A 19,085-nucleotide genomic window follows, 5' to 3' on the forward strand; every position below is an offset into this window, starting at 1 on the left:
GGGCCATCAGTTCCTATTCTATATTCTGATTTTTCACCATGCTAATTTTTGTGCCCTTTGGGGGTTGCTAATATACCCATTACCTCAAACGAGTTCACTTTTTTTGTTAGTACTGTGGTGTGGAGGTAGCTTTTGCAAGGTGGGTTTGAAATGTTCTTATTGGCTACTCTTGCACCTACTGCGGTAGTCCAGGAGGTCGCCTTTGGCATTCACCCCCTTGTTTATATCACTTAGTTACATTTTGCGGGGATGGGGAGAGATGCACGATAATAGGAAGTTACAGTTGTCAGCCCGGATACGGTCATAAGAAGACATGGGATAAAAGCACTTTAGATCACAGAATGAGCTGACCGCATAGTCTTACATTCACTTTTCACCCCTTCCTTTCCCACGTTCCGCAGTAGTCTCATGACGCCCTCTACTGATTCCCAGAATACGAGAAGACTAAAATCTTAAACAACCAAAATTGCACCCTTTAAGCCAACTACTATGGTGCTTGAGGTATTTATCAGTGCTCAAATAGTATCTATTTAACTAGCTTGCTGAGCTCTATGGATCTTCAAAAGCAACAATTTGCTTCAAACCGTCTCCTCCTTCACTCTCAGTCGCTCAAGGGCCTTGGGTCACAGCTGACAACTGGTCTTGGTTTAGTCACTAACTTGTTTGAAGAGAGACAGGTCAATAAAGGCTCACAGGAAAACATATGGGGGGGGGCGGGGGGACTTCAGAGTTATATATATATATATCCCTAGAAAGAAGACGATGGATGGGGTCAGTCCACTGGTTGGCAGGCAATACACAATTCATAAAATTCAAACCTCAAAAATATTAGTGAACTTACACTTGGAATTCTTCATAAGAAACTCCACTGGAGCTGCTACCTCTTCTTCGGGAACTGTGCCCACTGTCCTCGTCATCATCCTCCTCAGAGTCATCCAGACTGCGAGGGAAACTACGGCCACTCATTGGTCGTGGTAGCGAGGTGCGGTCTAGCTCAAGATCCTCCTTGAGTGAATTTGAGAAAAGTTGCATTATTAAGGTCCCTAGTGCTGAGAAGTACTACGAACAGTAAAAACTAATGCCCTATACAAACTAAATGAAAAGAGACAAAACAACTGCTGTCTTTCGTTAGACAAGGATAGCTACGGAAATACATTACAACTAATCTTGTACAATGACTATTTATTATGCGATCATTAAAAAACTCACTTTTGTGTAAAATGTAATGCCCATTGAATGTGCCCACCTCCCACCTGGGGAGTTTCTTTGACAGATATTTGAGTGGCAATGATGCATAACTCATTTTGAGGAAGTACATGTCTGTTATTAGTTACGCTAATAATGAAATTCAAAAGGTAATGTGGCAAATGACACCCTTGAAAACCCATTTGCTGCTGGTTTGGTACTTTCCTGGAAACAAATCATGCCTTGTGACTCAACACCTGAAGAAGGGAATTCATAATGTTACTCAAAGACCTGAAAGGTAATGGCCACTGATTCATTCTGTATTTTGGTATACTGAAGTGCTTTTGAGTCAGTGGTAGGTCTGGGGCATCATTCTCATCAGTGGAGTAGCAAGTCATTCAGATACATATAAAGATATGCGTCCCTAACCTCACATTCTCCACAACCACTGACATGACCTTGGTATATGTCTCTTAACAGGTCTGATGCCCTACTTAAAGAATTGGAATAGATAATGGATTTGCTAACTAGAAACCATGATAAATTGTTCTAGGGCTGGTGCTAAATTGAAATGTGGATAGGGTCTGGGAACATACATGAAAACGGATTTGGCTTCAAACTCCCAGAAAGGGGTCTCCCTCTAGGATAAATAAATGCACTTTAAATAATGGGACGGGATTTGCACCCATTCAAGGACATTCCTACTCAAGCAAAATAAAGTAAAATTGCAGCACTCTCATGGACACACACAATGCACACAGCATGGTGTGCTTTAACAAATTATCTGTGCTCATTTTTGGGGTTTTTACAAACTCCATTGCAGCGTAGGACTCAAATCACTGGCAGATGCCAGTCGTCTGTGTGTAAGTAGCAGTAGGATAAACAAGCATTGAAAATGCAATAGGTCTCACCTTTGATTAAGGGAAAGCCATTTGCTTTGCTAATGGTGTTGTATAGCAAAGCAAATGGCTTTAACTTAATGAAAGGCGAGACCTATTGCATTTTTAATGCTTGTTTCGTATTGCTATTAAGACAACAGATTTCAACGGGTGACTTCTGTCACTCTGTCCCTCAGGGCTATTCATTAATGACAGAGTTCTCCGTCTGGTTTGTAAAGGCGCATTGTCATACTTTGCAGACTATCGTTTTCATTAATAACCAGAAGCATGTCTGTAGATTATTTTTATAATTACTTCACATAAAAATAACTGTTGTGAATGATTACGCTTGTGTTTGTTTTCTATCGCAAGCTTGCGTGGTTAATGGTAGATGTTTGAAGTTCTTGACTTCAGCAGTTTATCTAATGTTCCGAAAGGGTTCCAACATCTTGGCCGACCCCAGGGAAGTCGAGCTAATGAACCCACTCCGCCAACAACTAGCGTGCCACGAGGAAGGGAAGCCTTACAAATGTCATCCAGTTTCATAATAACACTGGTGGGGACGGAGACATCATCAGGTTTTTTTTTTAACATAACGCACATTTGTGAAAAAATGAAGAGCGTTCTGTAAATTGTAAAATACCTAATTAATCAATGTGTCTTGTTGTGATCAATAATACAGGGGGCAGCAGACACTTCCGGACTCCTCCCGCTCAGAGCGAACGTAGACATTTTATATGGGCATCTTTGCGTGTAAGAGGAGGAAGGGAAAAAGTGTTGGAGCCGGTTGATAGTTTGGAGACGGCGACGTGGGCAGCGCTGGGGGGCAGATCGAGCGCACATGGGACAGAAGAGAGGGTTGGGGCAGAGGATATGCTGAGAGTAAACAGGTGGGAGAAAACAGCGAGTGGACAGGGCGATGGGCTGGTCGAGGATTGTGAGGTCAGGAGGAGAAATGAAAATAATGTTTGTAGGGGGATGATGGCGGACGGACAGGAAGCATGAAAAGTTTGAGAGTGGCCGGAGCGAGGGACTGTGTAGGAGGATCTGAGTTGCTTGGGGTAGGCGTGGAGAGGAAGGGTGAAACAGATGGCTGGCTTGCAAACGTTGTCTGGCTGCATGCACAGCGGCGGGCACAGGCAGGGCAGCATGGTGCTTCACACGCAGAGACCCACACAGACCCCTCACCCTCCATCCGCGGCGAGCAGTGTAGCCCCCCTTACCTGCTGGGACATCCTGAAGAGCAGGTTGGCCTCACCGGGCTGCCATGTGCCTATGAAGGCGGGCTCGCTACTGGGCGTCCTGGTGCCGTAGTGCATGGGGCTGCCGGTCCAGGGAACGCGGACTTCACAAGCACATGGCAGTGTGCGCTGTGCCAGGCCAGAGCAAGGGACTGTGGAGGAGGATCAGAGAGACACTGTGTGGGCGTGGAGAGGAAGGGAGGGCTGACTTCATGAGTGCATGAAGCAAGAAATGTTTTTAGGAAAAGATCGGGAGAGCCGCAGGGAGGAGTGAGAGTGGCCCGAGCGAGGGACTGTGTAGGAGGATCAGAGAGGCATGGGGTGGGCGTGGAGAGGAAGGGTGAAACAGTTGGCCGGCTTGCAAACTTTGTATGGCTGCAAGCACAGCGGCGGGCACAGGCAGGGCAGCGTGGGGCTTCACACGCTGAGACCCACACAGACCTCCCACTTTCCCACCGCAGAGAGGAGCATGTTGGCCTCATCGGGCTGCCATGTGCCCATGAAGGCGGGCTCGCTGCTGGGCGTCCTGGTGCCGTAGTGCTGGGGCATGCCGGTCCTGGGAGGGCCGACTTCACGAGTGCATGGCAGTGTGCGCTGTGCCAGGCCGGAGTAGGTACTGTGTCAGAAACAAAGGTGGCGTCTGTCTGTCCACACGGGCGTCCTAAAAGTGGACAAGGCGGTAACCGAGAAGTCTGCTTTCCAATCACGTGCCATCTTTTAACAAACTATGACGTAAGCCAATGGATAGAGGGGTGGGCTTCAAGTATACTTCTGGAATCGTACCCATTCCAAAAGGCACTTGCATGGCGAGAGCAGCGCATGACCGATTTTGTCACGGCCGAGGGAGGGAATATAGCATGGGGCTAGAAGCACAATGCCCCTCTGCCACCAGCCTTGGGAAACGTACAAGATCACACATCACATGAGCGATGTACTTGCATGAAAATGGACTGTCCTAAACCTAGCCAGGGGCTTAGCTACCATTCGTGCAGCGGGTGCCCACTGAACCAATCAATCAATCAGGGGGTTTGAAAAGTGCGCTACTCACCAGTGAGGGTCTCAAGGTCAAGGGTGGGGAGCCCCTCTGGATCAGTCAAACAGCCAGGTCTTGAGGTCCTTTCTGAACGTGTGCAGGGTCGGGGCATGTCTGATGTTCAGAGGTAGATCGTTCCAGGTCTTGGCCGCGATGTAGGAAAAAGGTATTACCCCACTTCTTTTCCTGCAGATTCGTGGGACCTCTACCAGGGCGAATTCGGTGGAGCGGAGGTCCCTCTTGGGTACGTGGAAGGATACTCTGTCGTTCAGGTATTTGGGCCCAATGTTGTGGACACTGACACTGCTGTATTTTGCTGCCCAAAGTTACACGAAGGAACATAAGCTCTCAGTTCTCAGTACTATGTCTGCTATCGAGGACATACCAAAGGAATAACACAAAGCAATCACAGAAATCTCAAAGAAATGCAACCGACCACAGTCAACAGGTCACATAACTCCATCACATTGGTAACACATGAAGGAGACCGAAATAACAGACCACACCAAGACAAAAATAATAACCATTAGTCTGTGACGCAACAATAATCAGGATTCAGTGGGCCCCACTGCCACTGCACCTGCTGCACCCATTGACGCTACGATCTCGGGTAAAATCGCAGAACTGACAGGTGCGACACATAGCAAAAATGCCTTGGCAGTTCTGAAAGAAGCTGATGAGGCGCCTACCTCTGCGTCGAGTGAGTCTGTTTACCCCACTCTGCAGAGGGCGTGGCTGCCTCATCACCGGAGGGCGCGGGCCCATGCAACACAGGTCAGAACATCCTGAGCTTGGCGCAGCCTGGCCGCATCCTATTGCAGAGTGTTCATTAAACAAGGGTACTGAAACAACAAACAATTCTGGTAGGCAAATACTGGAGCGAGGAGTGAGATCCAATACATTTCACAAGAAGATATGAGGTACTGCGATGACTTGCGAAGCAATAGATCATTACTGTACCGCAATGTTCCTAAAAGTGAGTCATACCAAACAAGCACGTTGGCTTTTCAAAGACAACATACTGTCTTTCTATCTTCCTGACAGAATACCACACGAATGCATGCTTAAATTATACAGCTGGTGAGGTAAGCAGTGAGACGCGAACATTAATTAGGGAAGCTCGGGATGTATCCAGTGGGGGATGATCAGACAGGCACGGGGTGGGCGTGGAGAGGAAGGGAGGGAGGGCTGACTTCATGAGCTCATGGCAGTGTGCGCTTTTCCAGAAACAAAGATGGCATCGGCCTGTCCACATGGGCAATCCTAAAAGTGGACAAGGCAGTAAACGAGAAGCCTGCTTACAATCACGCGTCATCGTTTAACAAACTATGACGCACGACAATGAAAAGAGGGGCGGGGCTTCAAGTATACTTCTGAAATCGTATTGAATACAAAAGGCACTAGCATGTCGAGTGCAGCGCATGACCGAGTTTGCCGCAGCCGGGGGACGGAATGTAACTTGGGGATAGTAGCACAATGCCGCTCTGCTACCAACCAGGGGAAATGTACAAGATCAAAAGTCACATGAGCAATGTTCTTCCGTGAAAACGGACTGTCCTAAACCTAGCAAGGGGCTTAGCTACCATTGGTGCAGCAGGTGTAGTGGCACCAGGGCCCAATGAACCATGAAACTGCTGTATTTTGCTGCCCCCCAACAGCAGTCAAAGGGCCCATTTTCCTTGTTTGCGCCATGGCCCGAGGGATCCTTTCTTCGCAAATGAACCTTGTCACATAGATCGCATGGCATGCACTCTGTCACCAGCAGGGTCACAGCTCGGTGACACCATACCTTGCACAAAGTTACACGAAGGAACATCAGCTCCCAGTTCTCAGTACTATGTCTGCTATCGAGGACATACCAAAGGCATAATACAAAGCAATCACGGGAAACTTAAAGAAATGCAACCGACCACAGTCAATAGGTCACACACTCAATCACATTTATTTATAAAGTTTATTTATAACGTTTTATATAGCACGAACTTGATCCCGAAGGATATCAGAGCGCTTTACAATTTGAGGCAAAGGTAACAAATCAGAACATTAGTCTAACATGGGGATTCTAATGGGCATTGAATCAACTAGTACAAACATAACAGCTCAATATAACCTGAGTGCACGAGTAGGAATGGGCTATGCGATGGAGGATAGAGAGATAAGGGGAGTACATACAATAATCATATACAGGAATAATAACCAGTACCCAAAACAATAATCAAAACAACAGACAAATGGGGAGTCTAAAAGGCATTGAATCAAATGTATAACGGAAAGAACTCAAACTTCAACAATAATGTACACAACTGGTAACACAAAGGATACCGAAATAACAGAGCACACCAAAAAAAAAAAAAAAATAACCATCAGTCTGTGACACAACAATATTCAGGATTCAGTGGGCCCCACTGCCACTGCACCTGCTGCACCCATTGACGCTACGATCTCGGGTAAAATCGCAGAACTGACAGGTGCGACACATAGCAAAAATGCCTTGGCAGTTCTGAAAGAAGCTGATGAGGCGCCTACCTCTGCGTCGAGTGAGTCTGTTTACCCCACTCTGCAGAGGGCGTGGCTGCCTCATCACCGGAGGGCGCGGGCCCATGCAACACAGGTCAGAACATCCTGAGCTTGGCGCAGCCTGGCCGCATCCTATTGCAGAGTGTTCATTAAACAAGGGTACTGAAACAACAAACAATTCTGGTAGGCAAATACTGGAGCGAGGAGTGAGATCCAATACATTTCACAAGAAGATATGAGGTACTGCGATGACTTGCGAAGCAATAGATCATTACTGTACCGCAATGTTCCTAAAAGTGAGTCATACCAAACAAGCACGTTGGCTTTTCAAAGACAACATACTGTCTTTCTATCTTCCTGACAGAATACCACACGAATGCATGCTTAAATTATACAGCTGGTGAGGTAAGCAGTGAGACGCGAACATTAATTAGGGAAGCTCGGGATGTATCCTGTGGGGGATGATCAGACAGGCACGGGGTGGGCGTGGAGAGGAAGGGAGGGAGGGCTGACTTCACGAGCTCATGGCAGTGTGCGCTTTTCCAGAAACAAAGATGGCATCGGCCTGTCCACATGGGCAATCCTAAAAGTGGACAAGGCAGTAAACGAGAAGCCTGCTTACAATCACGCGTCATCGTTTAACAAACTATGACGCACGACAATGAAAAGAGGGGCGGGGCTTCAAGTATACTTCTGAAATCGTATTGAATACAAAAGGCACTAGCATGTCGAGTGCAGCGCATGACCGAGTTTGCCGCAGCCGGGGGACGGAATGTAACTTGGGGATAGTAGCACAATGCCGCTCTGCTACCAACCAGGGGAAATGTACAAGATCAAAAGTCACATGAGCAATGTTCTTGCGTGAAAACGGACTGTCCTAAACCTAGCAAGGGGCTTAGCTACCATTGGTGCAGCAGGTGTAGTGGCACCAGGGCCCAATGAACCATGAAACTGCTGTATTTTGCTGCCCCCCAACAGCAGTCAAAGGGCCCATTTTCCTTGTTTGCGCCATGGCCCGAGGGATCCTTTCTTCGCAAATGAACCTTGTCACATAGATCGCATGGCATGCACTCTGTCACCAGCAGGGTCACAGCTCGGTGACACCATACCTTGCACAAAGTTACACGAAGGAACATCAGCTCCCAGTTCTCAGTACTATGTCTGCTATCGAGGACATACCAAAGGCATAATACAAAGCAATCACGGGAAACTTAAAGAAATGCAACCGACCACAGTCAATAGGTCACACACTCAATCACATTTATTTATAAAGTTTATTTATAACGTTTTATATAGCACGAACTTGATCCCGAAGGATATCAGAGCGCTTTACAATTTGAGGCAAAGGTAACAAATCAGAACATTAGTCTAACATGGGGATTCTAATGGGCATTGAATCAACTAGTACAAACATAACAGCTCAATATAACCTGAGTGCACGAGTAGGAATGGGCTATGCGATGGAGGATAGAGAGATAAGGGGAGTACATACAATAATCATATACAGGAATAATAACCAGTACCCAAAACAATAATCGAAACAACAGACAAATGGGGAGTCTAAAAGGCATTGAATCAAATGTATAACGGAAAGAACTCAAACTTCAACAATAATGTACACAACTGGTAACACAAAGGATACCGAAATAACAGAGCACACCAAAAAAAAAAAAAAAATAACCATCAGTCTGTGACACAACAATATTCAGGATTCAGTGGGCCCCGCGGCCACTGCACCTGCTGCACTCATTGACGCTACGATCTCGGGTAAAATCTCAGAACTGACAGGTGCGACACATAGCAAAAATGCCTTGGCAGTTATAAAAGGTGCTGATGAGGCGCCTACCTTGGCGTCGCGTGAGTCTGTTTACCCCACTCTGCAGAGGGTGTGGCTGCCTCATCACCGGAGGGCGCGGGCCCATGCAACACAGCCCAGAACATCCTGAGCTTGGCGCAGCCTGGCCGCCTCCTATTGCACAGAGTGTTCGTTAAACAAAGGTACTGAAACAAACAATTCTGGTAGGCAAATACTGGAGCGAGGAGTGAGATCCGATACATTTCGCAAGAAGATGTGAGGTACTGCGATGACTTGCGAAGCAATAGATCATTACTGTACCGTAATGTTCCTAAAAGTGAGTCACACCAAATAAGCACTTTGGCTTTTTAAAGACAACAGACTGTATTTCTATCTTCCTGACCGAGTATTCCGTGGCCGGTGGACGGAATGTAATTTGGGGATAGTAGCACAATGTCCCTCTGCCACCAGCCTGGGGAAATGTACAAGATCACACATCACATGAGCGATGTTCTTGCGTGAAAACGGACTGTCCTAAACCTAGCCAGGGTCTTAGCTACCATTGGTGCAGCGGGTGTAGTGGTACCGGGGCCCACTGAATTATGACACTGCTGTATTTTGCTGCCCTCAACAGCAGTCAAAGGGCCAATTTTCCTTGCTTGCGCCATGGCATGAGGGATCCTTTCTATGTAAATGAACCTTGTCACATAGATTGCATTGCATGCACTCTGTCACCAGCAGTGTTACAGCTCGGTGACACCGCGCCTCGCACAAAGTTACATGAAGGAACATCAGCTCCTAGTTCTCAGTACCATGTCTGCTATCAGGGTCATATCAAAGGCATAACACAAAGCAATCACAGGAAACTCAAAGAAATGCAACAGACCATAGTCAACAGGTCACACACTCCATCACAGAACTGACAGGTGCGACACTTAACAAAAATACCTAGGCAGTTCTGAAACGTGCTGATGAGGTGCCTACCTCGGCGCCCCATGAGTCTGTTTACCCCACTCTGCAGAGGGCGTGGCTGCCTCATCACCGGAGGGTGCGGGCCCATGCAACACAGGCCAGAACACCCTGAGCTTGGCGCAACCTGGGCGCCTCCTATTGCACAGAGTGTTCATTAAACAAGGGTACTGAGACAACAAACAATTCTGGTAGGCAAATACTGGAGCGAGAAGGAGTGAGATCCGATACATTTCACAAGAAGATGTGAGGTACTGCGATGACTTGCGAAGCAATAGATCATTACTGTACCGCAATGTTCTTAAAAGTGAATCACACCAAACAAGCACTTTGGCCTTTCAAAGACAACATACTGTATTTATTTCTTCCTGACAGAATACCGCACAAATGCATGCTTAAATAATACAGCTGGTGAGGTAAGCAGTGAGGCGCAAACATTAATTAGGGCAGCTAAAGATGTATCCTGTGGAGGAGGATCAGAGGCACAGTCTGGGCGTGAGGGAGGAAGGGAGGGCTGGCTTCACGAGCACATAGCAGTGTGCGCTGTGCCAGAAACAAAGATGGCGTCGGCCTGTCCACATCGGCCATCCTAAAAGTGGACAAGGCGGTAACCGAGAAGCCCGCTTTCCAATCACGCGCCATCGTTTAACATAAACGATGACTCTACCCAATGAAAAGAGGGGCGGGGCTTCAAGTATACTTCTGGAATCATATTGATTCCAGAAGGCACTCGCATAGCGAGAGCAGCTCATGCGCGCTGCCAAAGCCAGCCGAGACCTAAAAACATTCATGACATTTTTCGGACAGCACGTCCTCGGACATTACCTGGCATCTGACACCACTGGAATTCAATACACCAAGTTCAGAGAATCATCATTGGACCAACGTTCAGAAACGTCCAAACATCATGGTCCAATGTAGAGGCATTAGAACTGAGTGTTTCTTTACAAAGCGTACTACTGAGAGATACTCTAGCGATAGAGCTGCCTCTTGTGAGCATGCATGCAATGAAGTGCTTTGACAGAGTACTTATTTGCAACACCTACATCACCTTTTACAGCCTCAGATCTCCTAATACAATTATAAATTTAACAACTTTGCTTTTATTCAGACATATCATCAGGTGTGATGTTCCACACCAAAACAATCTTAACTAATGGTTCAACCTAACTGCAGGTGTCATGTTGAGCTAACTAGTGCTGATCAACCCATTCCTGTGACTGGGTACACCATCCTACAACCTTCTCCATACACAGTCAATGTAGGAAAGAGCCCATTCTTGACATTGTCAACCCCACTTTTTGCCTGGTAATTGATGCAATTCTGTCAGAAGTGCACTGGGTTCCTGCTAACCAGATCCCCAGTGCCAGATCTATTTCCCGCAAACTGGACAATTGTTCCCCCAATTGGTAATTGTAGGAAGCTGTCTCTTTATATAGTAACCAAAAAGAGGTATGCTGAGTAAAGAGTCCAGGTATCCCTAATAAGTGGGCAGGGACTTGCTCTAGCAATCCTGAGGTGCTCTCTTAGGGGGTGGTGTGGTTGAGCAGCCTTAGGCTTATCAGGGGAGAGTGTTCGGCATCTGCAACTCAACCAGTCAATAAATGATGCAAACAACTCAATAAGGAGATACACACCAATTTATAAAAATAAAATGTATCTATATATAATATTTGGCACCAAGATCATTATGAGCAGGTAGGTACATTTCGAGATAGACTTACTTATAGTTTTCAAAAGTTGACACTTGAAGCAATTTTTTGGAGGTAGCAATGTTAGCCTATGGAGGAAAAACAAATACTGCATGCAGTTACTTCATAGTGACTTATGGGACCAATCTCCTGGACTTAAGGCGAGTAAAGGGCAAGGTCCAAGGCAGCACCAAGGGGTCCCACAGGCGGCACTGAGGCAGCCAGGTGCAGAGGTGCAATACAGCGTTGGGTGGGGTTGGAAAGATGCTGCCGGTTTGGACTTGGAGGCCAGTTGATCTGAACCAAAAGGGTGGCTCAGGTCTCACGATACTCAGCGACGGGCGGACAACTTTGGTCCACTTCCACTTGGGCCCTACAGCACACCTTACAGCCTGAAGGCAGGGTTCATTATATTCAATGTGAGGACATATCTGCATGAGCAAATATGCCCCCTGTGATGTCCAAGGCGAATCTTGAGTATATGTACTGGCCACTGGGGATTACAAGTTCCCCAGCTACATGATGACTTCAACGAAACCAAAGATGTTTGGTATCAAACATATTTTATTAATAAACCCACACTGATTCCAGTGATTCCAGTGATGGATTTATTGACACACGCAGCCAGTGGGTACTTTAGAGGTACTCCCTGAAAAACTAGTAGTCCACTAGTGTGCTGGCTGACTGGTCCAGTTAAGCCTCCGACCACAGATGCATTTCAGAACCCTTAGGAGGCGAAAGCCCTGCTCTGACAGATCAAGAACAATGCAAGCTCTGGCAGGAGGTGTTTGTACCACCTCCAAACTGGATGATGAGCATCCAGCCTCAAAGCCATGCCGCCTTTAATATTCAATCCAGCATCCCCCAGAACTGGGAGAGGTTACCCATTGCCCTGAGGTCCATTTGGAACCATGTCCGGTGGGAATTAGGAATGCAAAGTATGCGTTTAGCACACCCAGGACAGTCACACCCCTATGAGGAGTTGCCTTATGTGGTGCCATCAAGGCAAAATCCACCATCTTGGTAATGACAGAGTTTATGAAACTGGGACAGGGATATGCCCACTTCCCACAGGAAGTGGTTGTGTAGGGGTAATAGTGACCCCAAGCATGGCTAGCCTATTTGGTACTACTCTTCACTCCAAGCCTGAGGATGACAAGACCTCCGCAAGTACTACTGCACCAATACCTGAGGTGCCGGACCCTTGCCGTGACCAACGGTTGCTGAAAGTCCAGTCCAAACTACAATGACATCACTGATAATCAGCCCCCGAAGGATGTCAGCACTGAGAGTGGCCCAGCTGTATGGTTTTGTTACCAGTGAGTGCCTTGACACTTGAGAGCCAGCCGACCACAAACACTCTGCACCCGAGCATCCCGGCTGTGGCCTGAAGAAACAGATTGCTCCCCGTGCCCCCAGGACCCTCACGTTCCGAGCCACCCACTGGGAGCTCCCGGACTTGTCTCCAAGTCCCCCCTTGTAGCCTATTTCCAGGGGCTACCAACCCATCCAGCACCTCTGCACCAGGACTCACAAGGGAAGATACAAACAATCTGCTGGAACTTTGGTACTTGACGCCTAGAGCCCCCACCCTACCCCTCCGTCCCCCCTAATCACGTCATGACCAAAAGGGGTCCCACAGAAACGCCTCACAAGTATATGTTTGCATTAAATGTTCTTTCTTCTATAGGAAAGCATTACGCGTAAAAGAGCACTGTTAGTTAACTGTGCTAAAACTGTAAAAAATTTATCTCGAAGAAGCACTTACCTGATAAAGTTCTTTGGTTCAAAATATATACAAAAATACTTGGTATGTTTCTAACTTTGTGTGGATCTCCTTCTTGAGTGTGTGCAACAAATATCTAACACTCCACTCTGACACGCTTAAGGCTGCTCAACCACACTACCCTCTAATAGAGCACTCTGGGATTGCTAGAGCAAGCCCCAGTCCACCTATGAGATACCTGAACACTTTACACAGCATACCTCATTTTGGTAAACAATATAAAGAGCCATCTACCTATAGTGAATGGGTAAGGAGCTGCTGAACATGCAGCCTACATGGGGAAAATGGCCTCCCCATAGGCGCCTGGCTGGTCGGCTGCCATTGCAGCATTATGATTGGCTTAGGGGAGGGAAGCTGCCTGCTTCCTGTTTCTCCCCCTCCCCCCCTCCCCCTTCCGAACTCCCGCGAGACCCTCCACCTGCGAGTTATGCCGGCTGCGACTGGAAGATACATGCAAATTAGAGGGGCCTCACATCTTCTTTCGCCTGGGGCCCCTGGAGTTCTAGGACCGGCCCTGACTTTGAAAAGAAAAATCTTTTCTCAGTGAGTGCTATTGAAGCAAATGCATACTTAGGCGGGAGACAGCTAAAATGCATTAATTTTTGGGTTAAAAAATTGGAGTGCGGAGGGACTTCTGCTTTAAGAGATGGGCATTTTTTATTTTCTGGGCTTTTAAATCACTTTCGTTATCATGCAGCATGGCCCTTGTATTTCGGCCTTAGGCGGTATTGTGTTTAGTAAAGATCCACGTTCAGTTCCTGCTGGTGTGTGTGTGTGGGGGGGGGGGGGGGCACACGCTGTGACAGGGTGCGTCCTGGCTGCAGGAGCATGGGCCGGGTCTCACTGGCGCCCATGCCCGGTGCATTCAGTGGAAACCGACCCACGTGCACGAGAGCTGGCTGCGTTGCACAGAGATGGAATGCGCGTGCGGCCTTTCAAACATGAAAATATGTGCAGGCAATGTAATGCTTATGGATATAATACGCGCACTGCACCACCATTCTTAAAGATCAGTGCACTGATATACCCTCGAAATAAACCTTGCACCGCATTTCTAATGGAATGGAATGTGTTCGAAGTGTTGCTGTTATCAGTCTCACTGAAACGTGTGGGATGAATCACTGTTCCTTGAAATAAAATTTGTGCAGTGGACCACCAGGCCTACACAACGAAATATGTACAGTGCACTGTTATAGCAATGACATGTCTGCACTTGTAATTGTATTTATATGGCGCTTTCTACCCCTGACGAGGCATTGAAAAGCACCACTATCACCAATAAAACGTGCAACACCCTGAAATTAGCACTAATAAAAAAAACGAGTGCAACGAATACCTTATTCCCAAAAAATAAACTGAGTGCTTTGCAACACTATCCACGCCAAGGACGTGTGAATGACACGTTTCCTAAAATGAAATATGTTGAAATCCTTGGCGTACGCTGCTAGTCCCATAAAAGAACTGTGCGCAATGGGCCTTTGTTCTTATCAATGACGTGCACCAAGAGCTGCAGGTATAAGTGAAATGTGCAGTGCACGCCTACTCCAAAAAATGATATATGTTCAGAAGGCGCATAGATTCCTAAAACATGAAATGTGTGTAGCGCCCCACCGGGCCAGAAAGTAAGCCGCGCACTGCTGCTGCCGTCAATAACATGTGTTCTGTATATGGCGATTCACAGCAGTGAAATGTGTCCCAGACACTATTGATCACAATACTTGGGTGAGCAGGGTTCACTAAATTCCTTATGCATAACGTCTCACTATTTATTGCAATCCCATTTGTGCAGCGCATCACTATGCGTAACACTAAAACAGTGTGCTCGGCACTATCCTTTCTAAAACTGAAGTACGTGCAATGCACCGCGGTTAACTGCAATGCAATATCTGTCAAGCAACACTTTTAAAATAATAAAAATATGTTGAATGCATCACGATTCATAAAAAGGAAAACAGGTTCAGAGCACCCCAGTCGTATTCATTAAATGTGTGCAATGTCTGTCAAGCAACACTTTTAAAATAATAAAAATGTTGAATGCATCACGATGCATAAAAAAAGAAAACAGGTTCAGAGCACCCCAGTCGTATTCCTTAAATGTCCCACGAGTCCTCTAATGAAAAGTATACAATGCACGACCATGTAAATTAATTGAATGTGATCCATGCACCACTATTCCTCCAAATAAAATGTGTTCAATCGACTTAGAATGAAATGTATGCATTGTACTACTATTTCGAAAACTGCAATACGTGCAATATTTCACTATTCAAGTACATTGAATATAGCCAGTACACCACTAATACCAAAATAGAAATAGTGCACTACTATTACTAACAAGCATTGCCATAGACAATAGGTCTCGCCTTTGGGACCTGCTGCATAACTAAATACGTATATGGTCCCAACGGCGAGACCTATTGGCTATGCCAATGCTTGTTCACTATGGCAATGCTAGGCTCCCATAGCCTAACACTGTGTTACCTTATTACATTTAATAAGTAGGAACTTCAATTTAGGAAGAGCTAAAGTAATACTTCTTCTACTCATTTGAATTGTAATTTAAAATCTCCTTTAATGGCAAATTCTGATTTTAAATTACTAATTTGAAAAGTTCACTTTAAGAAACTTGCCATTTCTTCTGCCTAAACCAAATGTACCTTTCTGCCAGTGTAGTGGGTTACATGACTGCTAATGCTCACCTGTGTTGTGATGTGTATTACTTCCAGATAGTGGACAAAAGTGCCTTGGGTTTGGGAAAGGGTGTTCTACTGCTGAGCAGAATAGGCTGGGGTTGTACCCAGCCCTTTCTGAGATTCAAACTGGTAGCATGGGGGCTGTACCCAACCCTTTCCTGACTGCAGAAGATTCCTACCCTGTCACTAGAAAATGCAGCCCACACCTGGGCCGTCATCCCTGTGTTCCACTTGCCAGGTTTGAACTAGACCCGGGGAATGGGAAGAACTGGCCAGAACCAGTTTAGAGTTCGACAAAGGGGGTGGCCGGACGATGTAGGGCCACACATCGCATCACGGTGAAGTCCCTAATCGGCAGCTTCAATAGATCCGACATAGAGCCAAATTTCAGCATTGCGCAATTCTTGATCAGTGACTACATGGACCCAATGCAGTGCAATGCGGAGCCTTGAATCACAGAACTGTGTAGCCCTCACCACCAACTCCCAGTTGGCCAAACTTGGTCCAGTGCCCGAACGGCTTTCCATTGCGTTTGGCTTGAACTTGGGACTGTCCAGGTCCATCGTAACCAGATACCCACAGGTGGCGCCTCGCACCTTTTAGCCCTATTTTTACCTTACACTTTACAAACTCAAACTCCATTTCTACTGATTAAAGTTTTTTTGTTTTGGTGTCATTTGATTTATTCAAATATTCTCTATTTTTCTAAATTGGTTTGGGATTCTTCTTGTGTTGAGTGTTCACTTTATTATTGTTTAAGTGCTGCATAAACACTTTTCACATTACCTCAAAGTGAAGCCTGACTGCTTTTGTGCCAAGCCACCAGAGGGTTAATCACAGGTTTTTTAGTGAAGTTTTGTGGTTCACCTAGATTGTGAATATTACTTGAAGTAAGTTCTCACCACATTCAACCAATAGTCCAATTTCTTATGAAGCACTCTTTTACCCTTCTAATAGAGGAACTTGTCCAGTGGCTGGTTTCAAATTACCTATTTGTGCCCATGTCCTACTTGGAACACCATTTTAGGCATGCAGGCTATAGCCGGAACAAAGTCTCATGTCTTGGTGAATGGAAGCTTAAGAGTCAAAAGACATATGAAAGACCCCAGGGTGCTCCATAATAGGCCACAGCCACTGACAAAACGTGTGTATCACACATTTTGCTCCTTATATCATTGATATAATATACCCAGCGCTTAAATGCTAAACCATTCATTGCAGCGCACTGGAAAAACAGCTTATGCCAACACAGGTCAACACAAGCATTACTTACCCTTTCCTTCTCAAGATCATCTCTCATCTGCTGGTGCTCATGCTCCGTCAGTTCCTGGTCCCCGTCCTGGTCATACTTGGCAAAGATTGCCTCGATCTCTGCATCAGTGTGGCCTTTTCTTTAATACAATTGAAACAAAAAGCCTTTATTAGACTTTTACTAGAAAAAACAATTGCATTATATTCTTCATAAAAAGGTTTGTGTTACCAGTATCCAAGAGAATAGGAAAGAGAACACTAAGCTTAAAACACAGATAAAGTCAACACCTTGTGGAGAATAAATCCCTGATGCAAGATCACTGGACACTACCTTGAAGGAAACATCTAGAGGATAGCTTACATTATGGAAGGTATTCTTTTTCGGGAGACAATTCCAAATAGACTGAGATTGTATTTATTTACTTACTTGATTTACAGTTAGTGAATAGTTAATAATGCTCCAATGTCTAAAATCCTTTCTCAAAGACCATGGTTAAAACTCTCTGTTATGCAATACACATCTGCCTTAACACAGTGTTTCATGACTACAGAGCGATTGAAAACACATTGCTACAGGAGCAGAATCGAAGTCAATGGCAAAAAAGTAAAATATAGAACTTTTAGAAAGGTGGATTACTGTCCGAGATCAACAAATAAAACAATTTCACTAACTGTGACAATCAAACAATCCTCTCTGAAAGCTTTGTGTTAGGATGAACAGCTGCACACATACCCTTTGAGATCCTGCCGCAGTTCATCAAAGTTTAACTTGCCTCCACCCTGCCGGAGACTTTCTGAAATGTCATCCACTGTTGTCTTTTTGAGTTTCAGTTTGATCATGGCCTTGCTGCAGCCCTAAAGAGTCAACACCAAATTGTGTAATTACTACATCATCTCTGGTCATAGTTGATGGAATGGAAAGGTGCAAACAATTTCGAAAATATTAGTGGAGTACTTCACAGATTTCCTTTTGCATGAATAAACCCGAAGATTCCAATTATACTCGCTCTTGAGCAGACATTTGCAACAATTCACAAAAGCTTGTTTAAGTATGTGAAATAGTATTTCAGTAGTACTACTTCACTTATTACTAAATCACATGGACTAAGGTGCAGCTGGAGATTTCTGCCTATGGCTATTCTCTAGTTTGGGACCAAATAAAATAGGCCTGACATACAATGATTTACTCGATTAGTACACATACATGTTAGAAGTGTTGATAGTACATGAGAAGTGGAGAAGTGTGGCTCAGGGGTTAGAGGCGGCAGACCCGGAAGCTGAGATCGGCCCTGGACCAGGGTTCAATTCCCCGCCTCGACGGGGCTTGGGCTCAATAATTCCACAGACTCGATAATTCTCGCTCCGGTGCCTACTCGACTCACGGGTTCACACTCTGCGACTCTGGGAAATAGCTTGCTTAATCTCCACAACGGCCCCTCGCGGCGGGATGCCTGGCTTTCACCTTGTGGATACCCTGCCGGGGTTATCTCACAGGGGAATACCAGGACGGGTTCCCTAAGCAAGCGCTTAGATGCCTGCGATGTGGGCGGTTTGCGCTATATAAATACATGTACATTTACATTTACATGAAGTTGTACTACTGGAGCATTACTTGATGTACTCAAAATTGTCTTTGTGACCTGGCACCAAAAACAAACAAAAGGTTGCCAGTTTCAATTCACTTAAGTGCACCATTTTTGATCTACTCACTCTACAGCAGAAACAGGCTCAAATCTACTTCGGCTGTTCCTTGGACTATGTCACCACACTACATATGGCAACTCAAAGCTACTACAAAGGAATCCCATACAAATCAAGAGAAGCAGATAACACTACCAAAGAATAAAAATAAATACAAGACAACATTGTCATACTTGCAGACACCCATGTGTACCATCTAATAAAAATGTAAAATAAAAAAACATAGTAATACATTTCAACACTGCATCCATGCATGTTCATCACACAGCAAACATATTAAAAATAAAGTATTTTAACTAATAAAACATTTTTTTAAATGTAAAAAGACATTACTGCAAACACTGC

At 45.7% G+C, this 19,085-nt stretch overlaps 1 protein-coding gene across 1 annotated transcript in view; it reads right to left on the bottom strand.

Moving 5' to 3' along the window:
- PKD2 (polycystin 2, transient receptor potential cation channel) overlaps positions 1–19,085 on the bottom strand; it is a 226,531-nt gene that overhangs the window by 36,940 nt on the left and 170,506 nt on the right. The window contains exons 11-13 of the mRNA XM_086961972.1: positions 17,773–17,894; positions 17,062–17,179; positions 842–1,005 (exon numbers count right to left, since the gene is read on the bottom strand). Of these exons, the coding sequence (XP_086818098.1) occupies positions 842–1,005; positions 17,062–17,179; positions 17,773–17,894 (404 nt within the window). The remainder of the gene's footprint in view (positions 1–841; positions 1,006–17,061; positions 17,180–17,772; positions 17,895–19,085) is intronic.

Source organism: Lissotriton vulgaris, chromosome 3_1 (assembly GCF_964263255.1).
Source record: "Lissotriton vulgaris chromosome 3_1, aLisVul1.2, whole genome shotgun sequence".
In the NCBI taxonomy this organism is placed as follows: Eukaryota; Metazoa; Chordata; class Amphibia; order Caudata; family Salamandridae; genus Lissotriton; species Lissotriton vulgaris.